We start from the raw sequence: 16,186 nt of genomic DNA on the forward strand, positions 1-16,186 counted from the left end.
AGGCCCTGAATCATGCACTTTCCCCCTCAGCCAGCAGTATTTGTGATTTTCCCTGGAAGAATATGTCTTGTACTTAAAAGGAAGAGTGGTGGGAGACTGGAGAGGCGGAGAAGAGGAACAGGGAGAAGGGCGTGGAGGGCGGTTCACGCTCCAGCGTCGGAGGCGCCGGCAGGTCGGCCGCCGCGAGGTTGCGCGCCCAGGAATGTGCGGTCGCATCTGCTGGCGCGGGACCGGCGGCAGCAGCGGGCTGGACGCGGCTCCGCGCACCTGAGCGCCGGGGGCGGGGCGTCGGCGGGCCCCGCCGCCCCCACCGCGCGCCGCGCCCCTCGCGCGCGGTCTCGGTCCTTTCCGCCGGCGCTTCGGCGCCGCTCGGCTCCCCTCGTTCCCTTCCCTCCCCTCCCTCATTCCCTCCCTCCCTCCCTCCCTCCCTCCTCCCTCCTAGCCCGGGAGCGCCGCGGGCTCAGGACGGAGAGCTGGCCGCGGGTCTTTCCGCGCGGCTGCTTCGGCTCACCTGGGCGCCAGCACCCAGTCCCGCTCCTCGTCCCCCCAACTCCTCCCAGGTAAGGGGCCGCCCGGTCGGTCCGCGCTCCACACGCGCACCCGTCCCCCTGGACTCGGCTGGACTGCTGGGTCGGGAGGCGTCCCGCCTCCTCCGCGAGTCGGTTAGGGGACTCCGCGCCTCGTCCCGGGAATGAGTGTGTCGGTCGCGGGGACCCCGGACCGGAGCGAGGGTTGGAGATGCGACGGGTCGACAGGTGGGGGGTCTGGTCCGGGTCCCCCGACCGCCGCAGGCTCGGACCCCGGCGGGGATGGGGCGGGCGGGCGGGCGGGCGTGCAGGCGGGCCGGGGGTGGGGACCGTGCCTCTCTCCACCCCTCGAGGGGCGGTGATCGTCCGGGCCAGCCGTGTAGGTGCGTCGGAGAAACTTTGCAGGGTGGGGACTCTGCGGCTCCTCGCCTGCGGGGCTGAGTGGGCGCGCTCTCTGTGGGTCTCCGAGGGGCGCGGCCGCGGGGCAGACCCTCGGGCCGGGCGAGGATCTTACGCTTCTCTTCTCCGCCCCCTTTTGTGTTTCCCTGCAGACCAGCCGGTCCCTGGGGGAGCCGCGGCCACCCCCGCGCCCGGGGGTCGTTCCCTCGCCTCCTCCGGGTGGCGGGAAGGAAGAGGGGGCGGCGGCCGGAGTCGGGGCCGGCGGCCTGAGGTGAGAGCCCGGCCGGCCCCGCTGGGAATATGGCGACCGGTGGCTACCGGACCGGCGGCGGCAGCGGCGGCAGCACCACAGACTTCCTGGAGGAGTGGAAGGCGAAGCGCGAGAAGATGCGCGCCAAGCAGAATCCCCCGGGCCCGGCCGCCCCCGGTGGGGGCACGGGCGACGCGGCCGGGAAGCTCCCGCCGGGGCCCCTGGGTACCTCGGCCGCCGCTGCGGCCAACGAGCTGAACAACAACCTCCCAGGCGCCGCCGCCGCACCTGCCGCCCCCGGCCCCGGGGGCGTGAACTGCGCCGTGGGCCCTGCGCAGCTGAGTCGCGCCGCCCCCAGCCCGCGGCGGCCGGAGGATGAGTCCCCCGCCGCCGCCGCCGCCGCCGCCGCTGCCGCTGCCGCTTCGGGGGCAGCCCCCGCACGGGACGGCGAGGAGGAGCGGGACGGCGCCCTGGAGAAGGGCAAGAGCTCCGGCCCCAGCGCCAGGAAAGGCAAGGGGCAGATCGAGAAGAGGAAGCTGCGGGAGAAGCGGCGCTCCACCGGCGTGGTCAACATCCCTGCCGCAGAGGTGAGCCGGGCGGGGGCCGCGGCCGGACCCTGGAGGGCTGCCGCCTCCTGGTGTCTTCTCTCCAGGGCCCAGAGCTTTCCCCCTCGAGCCTGCACTTCTTAGCCTTTCACTGAGTTAGGCAGGCAGGGGGTGATGGAGTTTTACTCTCAACAAATGCTTGCTGGGAAGTTCCCCAAATCCAAAGTCGGACGCGTGCTTTTCAGGCTTCCCGGCTAAGGTCTCAGACCCAGGATCCTTCTTTTCAGTGTTGGAAAGACAACTCGGGGCTCTAGAACTTGCCCACCTAGCCTTGTTTGTTTATGCTTGATCAGTTAGAAAAATTGATTAATGGTGATGACCACGTACTTTAGTTTCCCACGTGCCCGTCTCAAATTATCAGATAGTTTATCTCTTCTTCTCTCTTAACAGTGTTTAATAGCACCTGTAAAGAAAACGTGGCTTTAGCACTCTCCCAGACAGCTTTATCTTTCAATGAACCCAAGATAAGTATATCCAGTTGAGCATATGCTCTATTTCATATATAAACCAGCTTTTGGAAATAGTGCTCCCCAGCACGCGCGCGCACACACACACACACACACACACACACACACACACACGAGTTTTTTTCTGAGTGGTATTGTGGACATTAGGAACGCTGTAGCAACCCTCAATTCTTTTTGCTAAAGTGCTCTCTCCCTGTATTTAAGTATTTGGCTCTGTGTATTCTGGAAAACATTTGTGGTAGGGTTGGGAATTTTTTGTTTTTTGGGTTGTTGTTGGGTTTTTTTTTTTTTTTTTTTGGTATTTTTGAGCAGTCTCAAAAACCATTATGCAGGCAGCAGCATCTTCCCATTACAGAGTTACTGGTGAAACATTTCTACTTGGGGTATAACCGCACCTTTCTCTACCCTCAACAAAACAAAACAATCCTCTACCAAGTATTTGGTTACTTTAATAGTAACTCACCGGTTTGGGGAAGTGATTCAATAACCTTGTTTCACCCGAAGTAGTTGCATCTTTTTCTCATTTGGTTCTAGGTTTTACCTTTTTTTTCCTCCTGGCCTTCTAATTTATTCAACTTTGACACACAGTAAATAAATAGTAAGAATTCACCAACTTTAATTGTGGTTCAAGTAAAAGCATTTGCAGTAAGTTAGGGTGTATATCAAACATACCCAAATTTTTAAGTCTTAATATAATTTCCATACCTGGAAAATCAGAGTTTGTCTTTGAAGGGTATATTTTTATGAGTGTTTCAGAGAGATTTTTATCAGCCAGCAAAACTGTCCTCTGTGGTTTCCTACTTGCACAAAAGATCTGTTACTCATTAAATTGCTTTAAAAGGAATTCATAAGAGTGTTAATCAAATTTCTAGGGTTTTTTTTTTTTAAGTTAAAAATATGAAGATTAGGGAGAAACTGAAGAGAAGGCTTTGGAAAAGCTACATTCCTCAACTTCCTTTTTAAAAGTAGCTGATGGTCCAAATAAAAGAATTTGTCATTTGCAATCTTTTCCTCATTGTTCATTTGACAGGGGTCTTATTTTGGGGAATATCTTGGCAGATGTTAAACTTCATTCTTTGTCTGGCTGCTTGTGCTAAAATTGTTATTTCTCAAGTATCTTTTTGTTTTTGGTTTTTAAACAAGGGTAATGTTTACCGGGGGTAAATAAGTATGGTGTATCTCGTGAGATCCTAAGAAGCATCCTTTGTTAATATTCCTGTTTTGGGTAAGGGAACGTAGTGCTGAGAATGTAGATGACTCCCCACTACAATTGAGTCTGATACTCTGGAATGTTTTTCGTTTGGGTGTTGGCAACTCCTAAATTTAATCCTCCTTAAAAACAAACAACCCAGGGTACCATTTTTTTGACTGTGGAATTTGAACCTTTTTTATTGAATAGGGAATTGTGTACTGCTTTCTTTTTGTGGTAACTCCGGCTCTATCTGTTTAATGCTGTAGGACCCAACAAAACATGGTAATGTTTTACCACAGTATCTAATTAGCAGGCATATTTCTTGAGTGCCTCCTCCCCATATTTTCAGTTTTTTTTTAAATTTATTTATTTTTTTGGCTGCCTTGGGTCTTTGTTACTGCTCACAGGCTTTCTCTAGTTGCGGCGAGCGGGAGCGGGGGCTACTCTTTGTTGCGGTTCGCGGACTTCTCATTGGGTGGCTTCTCTTGTTGCAGAGTATGGGCCTTAGGCACGTGGGCTTCAGTAGTTGTGGCAGTGGGCTCAGTAGTTGTGGCTCGCGGGCTCTAGAGCACAGGCTCTGTAGTTGTGGCACATGGGCTTAGTTGCTCCGCGGCATGTGGGATCTTCCCGGACCAGGGCTTGAACCCGGGTCCCCTGCACTGGTAGGCGGATTCTTAACCACTGCGCCACCAGGGAAGTCCCCATATTTTCAGATTTTTAAAAACAACATAAGTCTTTCAGATTGTTAATAGTGGTACATGTATGACACAAAACTTTTAAGGTGAGTCATTTTCATATCTTTAAATTGTTTTTTTTTTAGAATTGTGTGCCATTCATTTCTCTTAGTAGTTTCAACATTGCGAATGCCAGTTGCTGTGGAGTTTCTTGTGTAATACAGCTTAGCACTCCTATTTTTTAAAGTCATATACTATTTAATAGAATTTTCAGGTATGAAAATACTATAAAAGCAGAAAATCATCAGTCTGTCAATACTCACAATTAGACTTGTATTATATATAGTGTTGAATAAGACTCTCTTATTTTCAGACAGTATTCCCATCTAAATTTATATTAGAGATTAGCATGTAACTTGTATGCAAAGAGTCTGTTTTAGTGGTTGATAAACATTGTTTCTTCAAGACGTATTTATTAAGCACGTGTGACACATTTGTTGTGACTTTCATTAACTTATTTTACTAATTACAGAGTATTGTAAAGTTGTTACAAAAGAACATGACAGCAGCTAAAGATACCACAAGCAACTGGAAGATAGTTTTAGTAAGGAAGCAGTTTAGAATCTTAAAGTGGTGGATGGTGATGGGATACTGCATGTGATGGCTGTAATAAATGCAAATATATAGATGCTCATTAATGAGATAAACTTTAGTTGTTCTTATTTACTAAGTTAGAGGTTTTTTTAAACTTTTTTCTGACTTTTTACTTTTTCTGTTTTTGAGTCATAGCCCAAATTGGTTAATTGGGATGTGACATACTTCCTGCTGATAATTTTTGTATGCATTTATTAGATCAGCTACATGTTTATTACATGTTGGTGTTCAAGGCACTATCATAAGCACTGTGGAGAAAACAAGAAGAATAAGGCAGTGTATATTTTCAAGGAGCAAGACTGTAATCTAGGAAGAAGGCTAAGGCATAATTACATGAAGAAGCTTAAGTACTGTACTGAGTTAACAGTTTAAAAACCATCTTAACGCAGCATGTAACTAATTGTTTATTAACAGTGTTGTCTGTTTAAAGGAAAGAGATGATGGGGCTAGGAGTAGCTGTGAGGTTGAGGGTCTTGAACTGAGACTTATATTTCTTTACCTATATATTTATATATTCACACACGTATACATACCTGTTTGTATAGTATTTTAAATGTCAGAGTGCAGTGGTTTTTAACTGTGGCAGCACACTAACATCACGTGAGGATGTTAAAAAAATGCTCCCCCCTTGCTGATTACTTGTCTTCTACCTCCCTGACCTTCTTAGATTTAATGGGTCTGGGATGGATCCCAGGCATTAATATTTTGATAACCTCCCCTTGTGAGTCAGGTTTTAGAACTATTGGGTTTCAGTCTCGGGATACAGAAATGAATAATAGGACACAGGGCTTGCCCACAAGGGGCTCTCAAGTAATATAGGGAACTGTGTTAAGTAGTACAGTGCTAAGTACAGGCTATTTCCTGAGCAGGGTACCTAACTCAAGAGGAGGGGACTATAACTTCCTCGACTGTTAATATCCACATTTTCAGAGTGCTTGTGAAGTTATTGCCATTGGGTAGGTGTGCGTGAATGGGTTAACAGATGGTTTTCATAGAAAATAAAATCTTTCAATAGTTAGAGGTCAAATGATGCTAAAGTTTGGATTTATATATAGAAGTTAACATTTATTGAAACTTAACTGTTTTCATAGTGGTTGGCTAAAGTGTTTTATGTGTTGTCTTGATTAATGCTCACAGCAATCCCATATGGTAGTTATAGTTACTCTTTTTATCCCCATTTCCAGAGGAGAAGGTGGAGGCTTGGAGAGTTTAAATGACTCAAGATCACATGGAAAGTGAATAAGTGGTAGAGTAGTATTTTAAAAGTATTTGTTTTTTTGTGTCTAGGGAAAGTGGAGTTTTTAATTTATGTTGCATTATTTAGCTTACGTCCCTAGATTTTTTTCAATAACTTTTTATTAGAGGTTATCTTAAATGATTTGAACATCTGAATGGGGAAAACAATGAAAGTATGGAATTGAATAGAAGTTAAGGTCAAATTTGTAGGCTCAGAGATTGCTTCTGAGCTTCTAGTCTGTAGTTTGCTTGGCAAAATTTTGAACACCAGATCATCAGCAAATTATTAATCTGCTTTTGGCTAGCAGTCAGAAAATGTGGATCTTCGATTTTACTTAAGTGATATGTTGTTTTTCAGTCAAGATGGGGTTATAACACCTACTACATACTTTGAAGGAACGTTTGATATGTACAAACACTTTTAAGTGAACACAGTTTAAGTCATAATTATTTAGCATATTTTTTGACCATTATATAGGACAAGTTCCACTTAGTAAATCTTATAAATCCAGATAGATTAAGAAATGCCTTTTAGTATGCCAATTATATTCCAGACTGTCTACCTTTCTATGTGATGAGTCAGGAGAAGAACTAATAGTGACTCAGAGTTGGAGAAAATTGGACTTGTGAATAGGGTAGAAACAGCATAAATACCTAGGTTCCTTAATAATATTTTAGTTGCAGCTTTCCTAAATTGATAAAGAAAATTGAAATTTTAATATTATCAGGATTTGTAATGAGTTTTCTAAGCTGAGAGGCCTTTTTACATAAAAATAATTATTATGTAATTAAAGTAGATGATATTTATGGTGTGTTTATTAAGTGCCAGGCACTGACTTAAGCACCTTACGTATATTGGTGCATTTAATTCTCTCTACAGCCCTATGGGAAAATGGGGCAGAAAGGATAAGTTACTTGCCAGAGGCCATATATGTGGTAAGAAGCAAAGTAGTCTGTCTTCAAAGTCTGGTGCTTAATAACCATCTTATTATATTTCAGTGTATTACATACTATATACCTAGTTTAAGAAATACAAGATTATTGAAATAAAAAGAAATAAAGAAATAAAAGATTATTTTATAAGATGCTAATAAATTACTATAGAATTTGAAAATAACCCTGTTATAAAAGGCAGATGAAGTGGGACTTTACTGGAAGAATTTGAGAGCAAATAAATATATAAACAGTGGTATTACAATTCTTGTTTAAAATCTTTGTCAAGCTAGCAGCCTTATTTATGTTCTTTATTATTTCTGCACTGGTTTTCAGCATCTGTGATATAGGCCAGAAAATAATTATGCTGTTTAATAGTAATGCTGATATAATGTCTTAGAAATTTAAAATTACTGGAAAATACTAGTTTGAAATTTTCTAAGAGTTTTTTTCTTTTTAAAAAGTGAGATATAATTTACATACCATAAAACTCACCCTTTCAAAGTGTACAGTTCAGTGGTTTTCAGTGTATTCACAAAGCTGTGCTCTAAGTGCTTTTACATTTTCATCTTAATTTTTTAATTATGTTCCTAGAACCTGTGGTACCTAAGTTTTAGCTCCCTACTCAGTAAAGTGCAACAGTATTCAAACCACGAGAAGCTATTAAGTTAATATAATTTAATTTCAGCTTTTCCTGCATTTCACAGAGAAATGAAATGGTAGAATCTCCTCAGTTTTAAGTTTCTTAAAAAACTTAGACATCTACTACCACTTGTTTTTACTGGAATTTAGTATAAGAGGTACTTAATTTAATTGAATGTAATATTTTCAACTTGTTTAAAATTTTACGTATCTTTCATGAGATCTGTAAAGCTCTACCATCTAAACTTTTGGGAACTTTGATTCAGAGTAAAAATGGAGTTTTATGCCATTAATGGCTTTAGTCATACATTACTTAAATCAGGGTCCTAAAAGATGTGGCTGGGTTGGGGTGGGGGGAACCACCTGTACCAATATCACCTGTGTTATTTATTTAAAATGCAGATTTCTGGGATCCACTTCAGTCTGCGGGTGGGAAGGAGTTACTTAAGACATCATTTTAACATGTTCTTGAGTGATTCTTGTACATACTAAAGTTTGAGAACTGACTTAAATGCTCTGTACTGGTTTACTGATCTGTGAAATGAAATTGATACTGATTATTTTATTTAATTCATATAATAATCCTGTGAGATAACGTTTCTGAAAATGTTCTAAGAATGACCAAATGATAAATTATAGTTACTGTGTAGGTTACATTGAAAGGTGGTTGTTGATGTCTAGTGGAAATTTCTTACTGGGATGTTAAACATTCTTATTTTTCCCTTTTAATTAAGAACTTTATAGATATTTTAACAGAGACAACTTGAGGTACTTGGAAATTCAGAGGATCTTAAACATTTATGTAATGTCATATATTTAGTACAAAATGTTGTCTGTCTTGCTTCTTGCAGAAGCCTAGCCTACAGAAGAAACCTCTAATACTTCACGTGTAATTTGAACTGTACTTTTACTCATTTTTCTTTTTTATATTCTTTAAGGGAAAGTGTATGTTTGTAAATATGTTTAATAATTAGTTCAAACTCTTAAAACAGGTTTTGTCCATCTTGTCAAAATAGTCTCAAGTGAAGACTTTTCTCCTTTTGTTTACTACTCTTACATATTAGACCTGTCGGTGTCCTTAGCTAGCCAATTGATTCTTAACATATTTGCTTATTGCTGAGGCAACTTTTGGTGTAAGTCTTATCCATTTTTTTAAAAAAATTATTTAATTATTTTTGGCTGAGTTGGGTCTCCGTTGCTGTGCATGGGCTCTCTCCGGTTGCGGTGAGTGGGGGCCGCTCTTTGCTGCGGTGTGGCGGCCTCCCCTGTTGTGTGGCACACGTGCTCAGTAGTTGTGGCTTGCAGGCTCCAGAGCGCAGGCCCAGCAGCCGTGGCGCATGGGCCCAGCTGCTCCGTGGCATGTGGGATCCTCCCAGACCAGGGCTCGAACCTGTGTCCCCCACAATGGCAGGCAGATTCCCAACCACTGTGCCACCAGGGAAGCCCAAGTCTTGTGCAGTTTTGTTTATAGCTGTGTACATACTGGTGTTGGAATTGAGCCTCAGCTATTTATTACATTCTCCTTGGGTTACTTAAAAATATGCCAGGCACCATGTCTGAATAAAATGATAACAATATTTAATTTCTAAAAGCAGCAAAATTATATACATAAAGGGCAAAAACAGCTCCAGTGAGTTCAAAACTAAGCACGTGAATTGGCTAATAAACGTTTATTCGGTGATAGTCTTTAGAAATTTCCTTCACCAAATTTTTATAGGTTACAATGTGGTTTTCAATAATAGTTTCATTTGCTTTATAAGTTGAATTTAAAGAAAAAGGGCTGTTGTGTTCTGAAAGTGAGTATTTTATTAGAGTTTTGCTGAAATGAACAGATAGGAGAGAATTTATGTTGTAGATTACAATTCTGTGACAGCTAAAATTTTGTTTGCAGGCTCTTTTTATAAACTGTTAAGAGACTAATTGAATAATAAATAAAAATAATAAAATACAGTTTGAAAAACATCTGATGAAAACATGTTTTGTAATAAAATTAACTTTAAAAGATACCTTTTAATATTCAGCTTATCTATGGGCATGTAACTGAACTACTTAATCTTATTTGAGAAATTTTCAGATTATATGAAGTATGAAATGATTTTCTATTACTTTTGGAATTCCTTGCAGAATACTTTTAGTAGTATTTAAAAAGAATGGAAATCTGAGTTATGAAGAACAAAATGAACGTTCAGAAGATGGTACCTGAGGAATATGAATAGAGAGTATTTTAGCTGAAATAGTCAAAGAAGTTACTTTAGGTCTCAAATTCTTGACAAGACCTCTTGATATTCTGTAATGCCAGCAAAAGTTGATCCAAATCAAATTTGTATCTTAAATATTTTTTTTCTGCTGGTAAAAATGTGTTAAAACAGTAATGTATTCATTGTAGTTCCCTTGTGTAAATACAAAAAAAGATAGAGAAACCAATGACCTGTTATACATATTAATATTTGTTATAGTCCTTTTTCTATCTACATAAAAAATGGAACCACACTATACAGGTTTTTGTGTATATTTAGTCATTCATTATGAATATTTTTATGGTGGTGTTCTTCAAAAATAGGGGTGGATTTTTTTAAAAAAAATTTTTTTATTTTTGGTTGCATTGGGTCTTGCGTGGGCTTCTTTCTTTTTTTTTTTTCTAGTGAAAACTTTTATATTTAGAATTAGTCAGCTGGACTCAGTTTAGATGATCCCAATTTTGTTGGCAACATCCAAAGCGTCATAGTCAGGAGCCAGTCGAACATATGCCTTCTTCTCTCCATCAGGCCTGATCAGGGTGTTGACCTTAGCCACGTCAATGTCATAGAGCTTCTTCACAACCTGTTTAATCTGGTGCTTGTTGGCCTTGACATCCACAATGAACACCAGTGTGTTGTTGTCTTCTATTTTCTTCATGGCTGACTCGGTGGTGAGGGGGAACTTGATGATGGCATAGTGGTCAAGCTTGTTTCTCCTAGGGGCGCTCTTCCGAGGATATTTGGGCTGCCTCCTGAGCCGCAGTGTTTTGGGCCGTCGGAAGGTGGGTGACGTCCGGATCTTCTTTTTTTTGTGGCTGTGTACGCCTTTCAACACTGCTTTCTTGGCCTTCAAAGCTTTTGCTTTGGCTTCGGCTTTGGGAGGGGCAGGGACTTCCTTCTTCGCTTTCGGCGCCATCTTCGTGAAAAGGGTTTCCGAGACTTGTTTCCACGGGCTTATAGAGTCCTTGCGTGGGCTTCTTATTGCGGTGGCTTCTCTTGTTGCAGAGCACAGGCTCTAGGTGCATGGGCTTCAGTAGTTGTGGCACACGGGCTCAGTAGTTGTGGCACACGGGCTCAGTAGTTGTGACACGCGAGCTCTAGAGCTCAGGCTCAGTAGTTGTGGCACTCGGGCTTAGTAGTTGTGGCTCGCGGGCTCTAGAGTGCAGGCTCAGTAGTTGTGGCCCACGGGCTTAGTTGCTCCCTGGCATGTGGGATCTTCCCGGACCAGGGCTCGAACCCGTGTCCGCTGCATTGGCAGGCAGATTCTTAACCACTGCACCACCAGGGAAGTCCGAGAGTTGGATTTTGTTTTTTAATCATGGTAAAATACCCATACATAAGATCTTAACCATTTTTAAGTGTACATTCAGTGGTATTAAACACATTCACATTGTTGTGCAGAAATCACCACTACCATCCCCATAACTCTTTTCATCTTGTAGAACTGAAACTATATACCTATTAAACAGTAACTCTCCATTCTACCCTCCCTCCAGCCCCTGACAACCACCAGTATACTCTCTGTCTTTAGGGATGGATATGTTTGTGTTTTTTGATGTTAAAATATTTCAACATTGCTTTATTGGCCCTACTGCTAAACAGCTATTTATTCCTTTTCATATATTGTGTTTCCTGAACCATTCAAGAAATGTGTTTGGGTCATTCAAAGCATCTTATAGGTACTGGGATCTTCAGATAATTGTGAAGGATGCCTGAGATTTTTTTTTTTTTTTTACCTCCTCTGTTGCCTTTGATTTTGGCGGGAAATTCGTGATTAGAGCTGCAGTAATTATAAGTGTGTGTAAGCTATAACTCAACATACAAGTTCATAAAACTCAACATGGTATGCAAAAGTCACATGATTAAAAACCCCAGGGTGTATGGAAAAATGGAGTTTAGGGGCAGAACACTCAAAAACTTTGTCAGTGACATGTGAAAAGACAGAAACCTAATGAAGACTAGCACAATTTTATACATGTTAAATGGTTAAATATAGAAGTACTGCAATAAATATGACACTTTACCTTGTAAAAGGCCTGAAGTTTGCTTACAGAAGTGGGTGTCAAAAAGGTTGCAACTTGTGAAGTGGTGGAAGAAGGGCTATCTGAAATTGGATTGAAAGTTCAACACCAGATATGGATGGGTATAGCTCATAACACATGCAGTGAGTGAACTGAGCTACCTGGCAGACCTTTGTGGTGTGTGTGTTTTGTGTGTTTCTGTGTGGCTGGGTAGTGTTTTCTCTGCTCACCTAGTGTTTCTTGCAGTTGCACAGAAGCAAATGTGAAATTTGTGTTATGCTCAACTTGCTCCCTAACATATTACTTTGGAACAAATACAGTTTTCTAAACAAATGCTAGAGTGTATATGTATATGCCCATACATACATACATATCTATGTATCTATTTATATCTGTATTCATATCCACATCCATATATCCAAAATATGTAAAACAGTGGCATGGGAAGATCAATCCAAGTAGCGAGGTAGAGAAAGATCTAGGGAGCAGACGGTGACTAGAGCTGAGAATACTCATTTAACCATATACTAATACTGATTGCTAGGGCAGTGCTGGTAGAAAAGGAAAGCAGTGGATGGATTTTAGAGGGTTTTTCTTTGGTATTAGAAAATCACATAACTGGGTGTTTTGAACTCGAAAAGTCTTTAGAGATCATCTAGTCCATTATAAAAAAGTGTTAACTTGGTTTTCCCAGACTACTTTTATCTCAGAATTTAAGTTGTATTTCGGCCTCAGCCTTCTTCTCTGTAGCTGAGTGTTGCAGTCCTGCCTCTCCCCCACCACGCCCCCGCCAGGCTAACTCTCCTGATTACTATCTGGAATCTCGCTTATTTTATTATTTTATTCCTTCTTAAATACTCAGCCTTTCTCTGTTGGTTCATCTTGCCATGAAGGAATGTTCCCTTAATTCTGCTTCACCTTCAACTTACTTTTCTTTCCTTAATTGCTCAACTTAAAGGCGTTGTTTTCACCTGCTAACTCCCATTTCACTGCTCAGTCCCATTACTTTATTAAAATTGATCTTGCCAAGTTTGCTTATGGCCTCATAATTGCCAACGTGACAGCTTCTTTTCTATTTTCATCCTACCTGACCTTCTTTAGCATTTGCCCTTGTCACTCTTCTCCCTTGGGTGCTACAGCACTTTTGGTAGATTCTTTTTTAGTTGGTTTACTCAAAAACATTTGAGTGCCTTCTCTGTGCCCCAGGCCCAGTGCTCCGTGATACAATGAGTTACATTATCAGCAGTCTTTAAGGAACTTCAGGTGTTCTCTTAGAGAAAAAATAATGTCTTAGTTTAGGCAGCTATAACAGAATATCATGAACTGGGTGGTATATAAACAACAGAAATTTATTTCTCACAATTCTCGAGGCTGTGATCTTGGACTCCCAAGATCAAGACAGCAGCAGAATCTGTGTTTGGTGAGAGCCTGCTTCTTGGTTCACTCTGTCCTCACATGGTGGAAGGGGTTGAGAGAGATCTCTGGGGTCCCTTTTATCAGAGCACTAATCCCATTCATGAGGACTCCACCTTCATGACCTAATCTCCGCCCAAAGGCCCCATCTTCTAATATTATCACATTGCGGTTTATGATCTCAACATAGGAATTTTTTTTAGCCTGTTTTTTTTTAACATCTTTATTGGAGTATAATTGGTTTACATGGTGTGTTAGTTTCTGCTTTATAACAAAGTGAATCAGCTATACATATACATATATCCCCATATCTCTTCCCTCTTGCGTCTCCTTCCCTCCCACCCTTCCTATTCCACCCCTCTAGGTGGTCACAAAGCACTGAGCTGATCTCCCTGTGCTATGTGGCTGCTTCCCACTAGCTATCTATTTTACATTTGGTAGCGTATATATGTCCATGCCACTCTCTCACTTCGTCCCAGCTTACCCTTCCCACTCCCCGTGGCCTCAAGTCCATTCTCTAGAAGGTCTGCGTCTTTATTTACGTCCTGCCCCTAGGTTCTTCATGACCTTTTTTTTTAGATTCCATATATATGTGTTAGCATATGGTATTTGTTTTTCTCTTTCTGACTTACTTCACTCTGTATGACGACTCTAGGTCCATCCACCTCACTACAAATAACTCAATTTCGTTTCTTTTTATGGCTGAGTAATATTCCATTGTATATATGTGCCACATCTTCTTTATCCATTCATCTGTCGATGGACACTTAGGGTGCTTCCATGTCCTGGCTATTGTAAATAGAGCTGCAAGGAACATTGTCGTACATGACTCTTTTTGAATTATCAACATAGAAATTTTGGAGAAACACAAATATTCAGTCCATAACAGATAACAAATAATTATAATTTGATGTTATAAAAACTGCAATATAGAAAAGAAGAAAGTACTGAACTAGCTCAGAAAAGGGAGCCACCAGTTACATGAGGGAGTCAAAGAAAGCTTTATATTTGATGAGGTGGTATTAAGCCCTGAGACTTGACTGATGAAGACTTCCCAAGTGCAGAGAGGACACAGTAACATTCTAGATAAGGGAAGGCACAGAACCAAGAGATAATAGCATTACATTGCATGCCTACTGTGTGCACAACACTTTGCTGGGAACTTTCTGTGCATTATATCTGATCTTCACATTAACTCACAAGGTAGATTTTTTTATATTTCTCATTTTACAAGATGAGGAAGTTGAGCTTCATAGAAGTTGTGACTTGCCCAAAGCTATACTGGCAAACTTGGACTCACATTTGTTTAGGTGCCAGTGCTCACACGTTGGTTATCATTGTTGGAAAGAGGGAGGGATATGTTCTTACAGAGGAAACTGACATTCACAGAATTCATGATTGGGAGTGAATGGAGAACAGCTAAATAGGAATGATATGGACCAATTGTGATGGATCTGAATGTCATGCCAGGGAATTCAGACTTTATTCTGCTGTTCTTTGTTAGTATTATTGGCTAAGCATTTCCTTCCTTTGTCCATACCTATTTATACAATAACTCTGACAGCTTCCAGAATGGAGTAAGTTTTGCCTGCCTAATTTGAAGTCATTAAGGGAATTTTCTTCTTCAGAGACAGGTACCTATTCAAGAATGTTAAACAATATAAAATCCTGTAAAAATAATATGCATATAATAGAATAAATAAATCCAGATTTTCACATGGGTTAAAAAGAAACGAGAGGATAGGCCCTAAGCAAAGTTATACCAAAAATAATTATGTACTGAAGATTTAGGGGTGACTTTTTAGGGGAGTGGGATGGAGTGGAGGTGGGGGCTCTGGTGATATTAAATTGTCAGATTCTGTTCTGAGTGTAATCAAGAAGAGGTTTATAGCTTAATTTTGTCCCTGGGTTTAGACTTTTTCCTGTATTTGATATAAAAACAGGTGTTAATTCCACTCCCAGATTCTTTTAGTTCATCTTGGAATACAGATGCTTGGAATACAGATGCTAAAGGATGGGCATTGCCTTTGATTCTTTTCCTGCCTTTATTCATTCAGCTTCTACAGATGTTCCCTTCCTCCCTTCCTGTCTCCCTTCCTTCTGCCCTCTCTTACTTAGAGGAAGTTAAGTGCTTCTCCAAATCACGTATTAGGAATAGTGTTTATTTTTGATGATTTAAAGGCAGTGCTTTCTCATTGCAGAAAATTTGAAGTTAAACAGCCAAAACAGGATTGTGCAAACATCAGCTATAGATTACTGCTATCGATTTGACATACATTCTTTCATTTTTATTAATTGGGATTATATTCTATGTACATTTTTATAGCCTATCTTTATTTTTTATTTTTTTAAATTTTATTTATTTACTTTTTTTTTTATTTACTTTTTTTTTTTTTTTTTTGGCTGCGTTAGGTCTTTGTTGCTGCTCATGGGCTTTCTCTAGTTGTGGCAAGCGGTGCAGTGTGCGGGCTTCTCATTGCAGTGGCTTCCCTTGTTGCAAAGAACGGGCTCTAGGCATGCAGACTTCAGTAGTTGTGGCTCGCGGGCTCTAGAGCGCACGCTCAGTAGTTGTGGTGCACGGTCTTAGTTGCTCTGCGGCATGTGGGATCTTCCCGGACCAGGACACCAGGGGGTGTCCCCTGCATTGGCAGGCGGATTCTTAACCACTGCGCCACCAGGGAAGCCCCTATAACCTATCTTTAAGCTTGACATTATATCATGAATATTATTTCCTTTTAAACTTTTCTTGAAAGCGGAGATGTTAATTTTTTGCTTTCATAAATGTAATTCCCACTGTCCAATGATAACTATTACTTTATAGTTTTAGTGTACAATTTTTGAGGATATTTTTGGGCATACACCTAAAATAAATATATAAGTCCAGAAATTTAGTCATTCTACAAATGTTATAACCTTTTTGCTCTTACTATCTTATG

General features: G+C 41.4%; 2 protein-coding genes across 5 annotated transcripts in view; one reads left to right on the forward strand and one right to left on the reverse strand.

Moving 5' to 3' along the window:
- The first annotated feature begins 231 nt into the window (after positions 1 to 231).
- The window catches only part of PAWR (pro-apoptotic WT1 regulator), a 109,533-nt gene continuing 93,578 nt past the window's right edge, over positions 232 to 16,186 (forward strand). For 3 of the 4 annotated variants that reach the window (XR_013830587.1, XM_079937827.1, XM_079937828.1), the window contains exons 1-2: positions 232 to 560; positions 1,079 to 1,763. Coding sequence is in view for 2 of the 4 variants with exons in the window: in XM_079937827.1 (XP_079793953.1) it covers positions 1,227 to 1,763 (537 nt within the window). In the remaining 2 variants the exon portion in view is untranslated. Of the gene's footprint in view, positions 561 to 917; positions 934 to 1,078; positions 1,764 to 16,186 lie in introns of those variants that run through there. The other variant, XR_013830588.1, reaches the window with a different exon arrangement.
- Positions 10,194 to 10,756, reverse strand: LOC307194614 (large ribosomal subunit protein uL23-like). Its single transcript, XM_079937826.1, has one exon. The coding sequence runs from the start codon at positions 10,730 to 10,732 to the stop codon at positions 10,262 to 10,264; it is 471 nt and encodes a 156-aa protein (XP_079793952.1). The 5' UTR covers positions 10,733 to 10,756; the 3' UTR covers positions 10,194 to 10,261.

Source organism: Stenella coeruleoalba (genome assembly GCF_951394435.1).
Source record: "Stenella coeruleoalba genome assembly, chromosome: 11".
Classification (NCBI taxonomy): domain Eukaryota; kingdom Metazoa; phylum Chordata; class Mammalia; order Artiodactyla; family Delphinidae; genus Stenella; species Stenella coeruleoalba.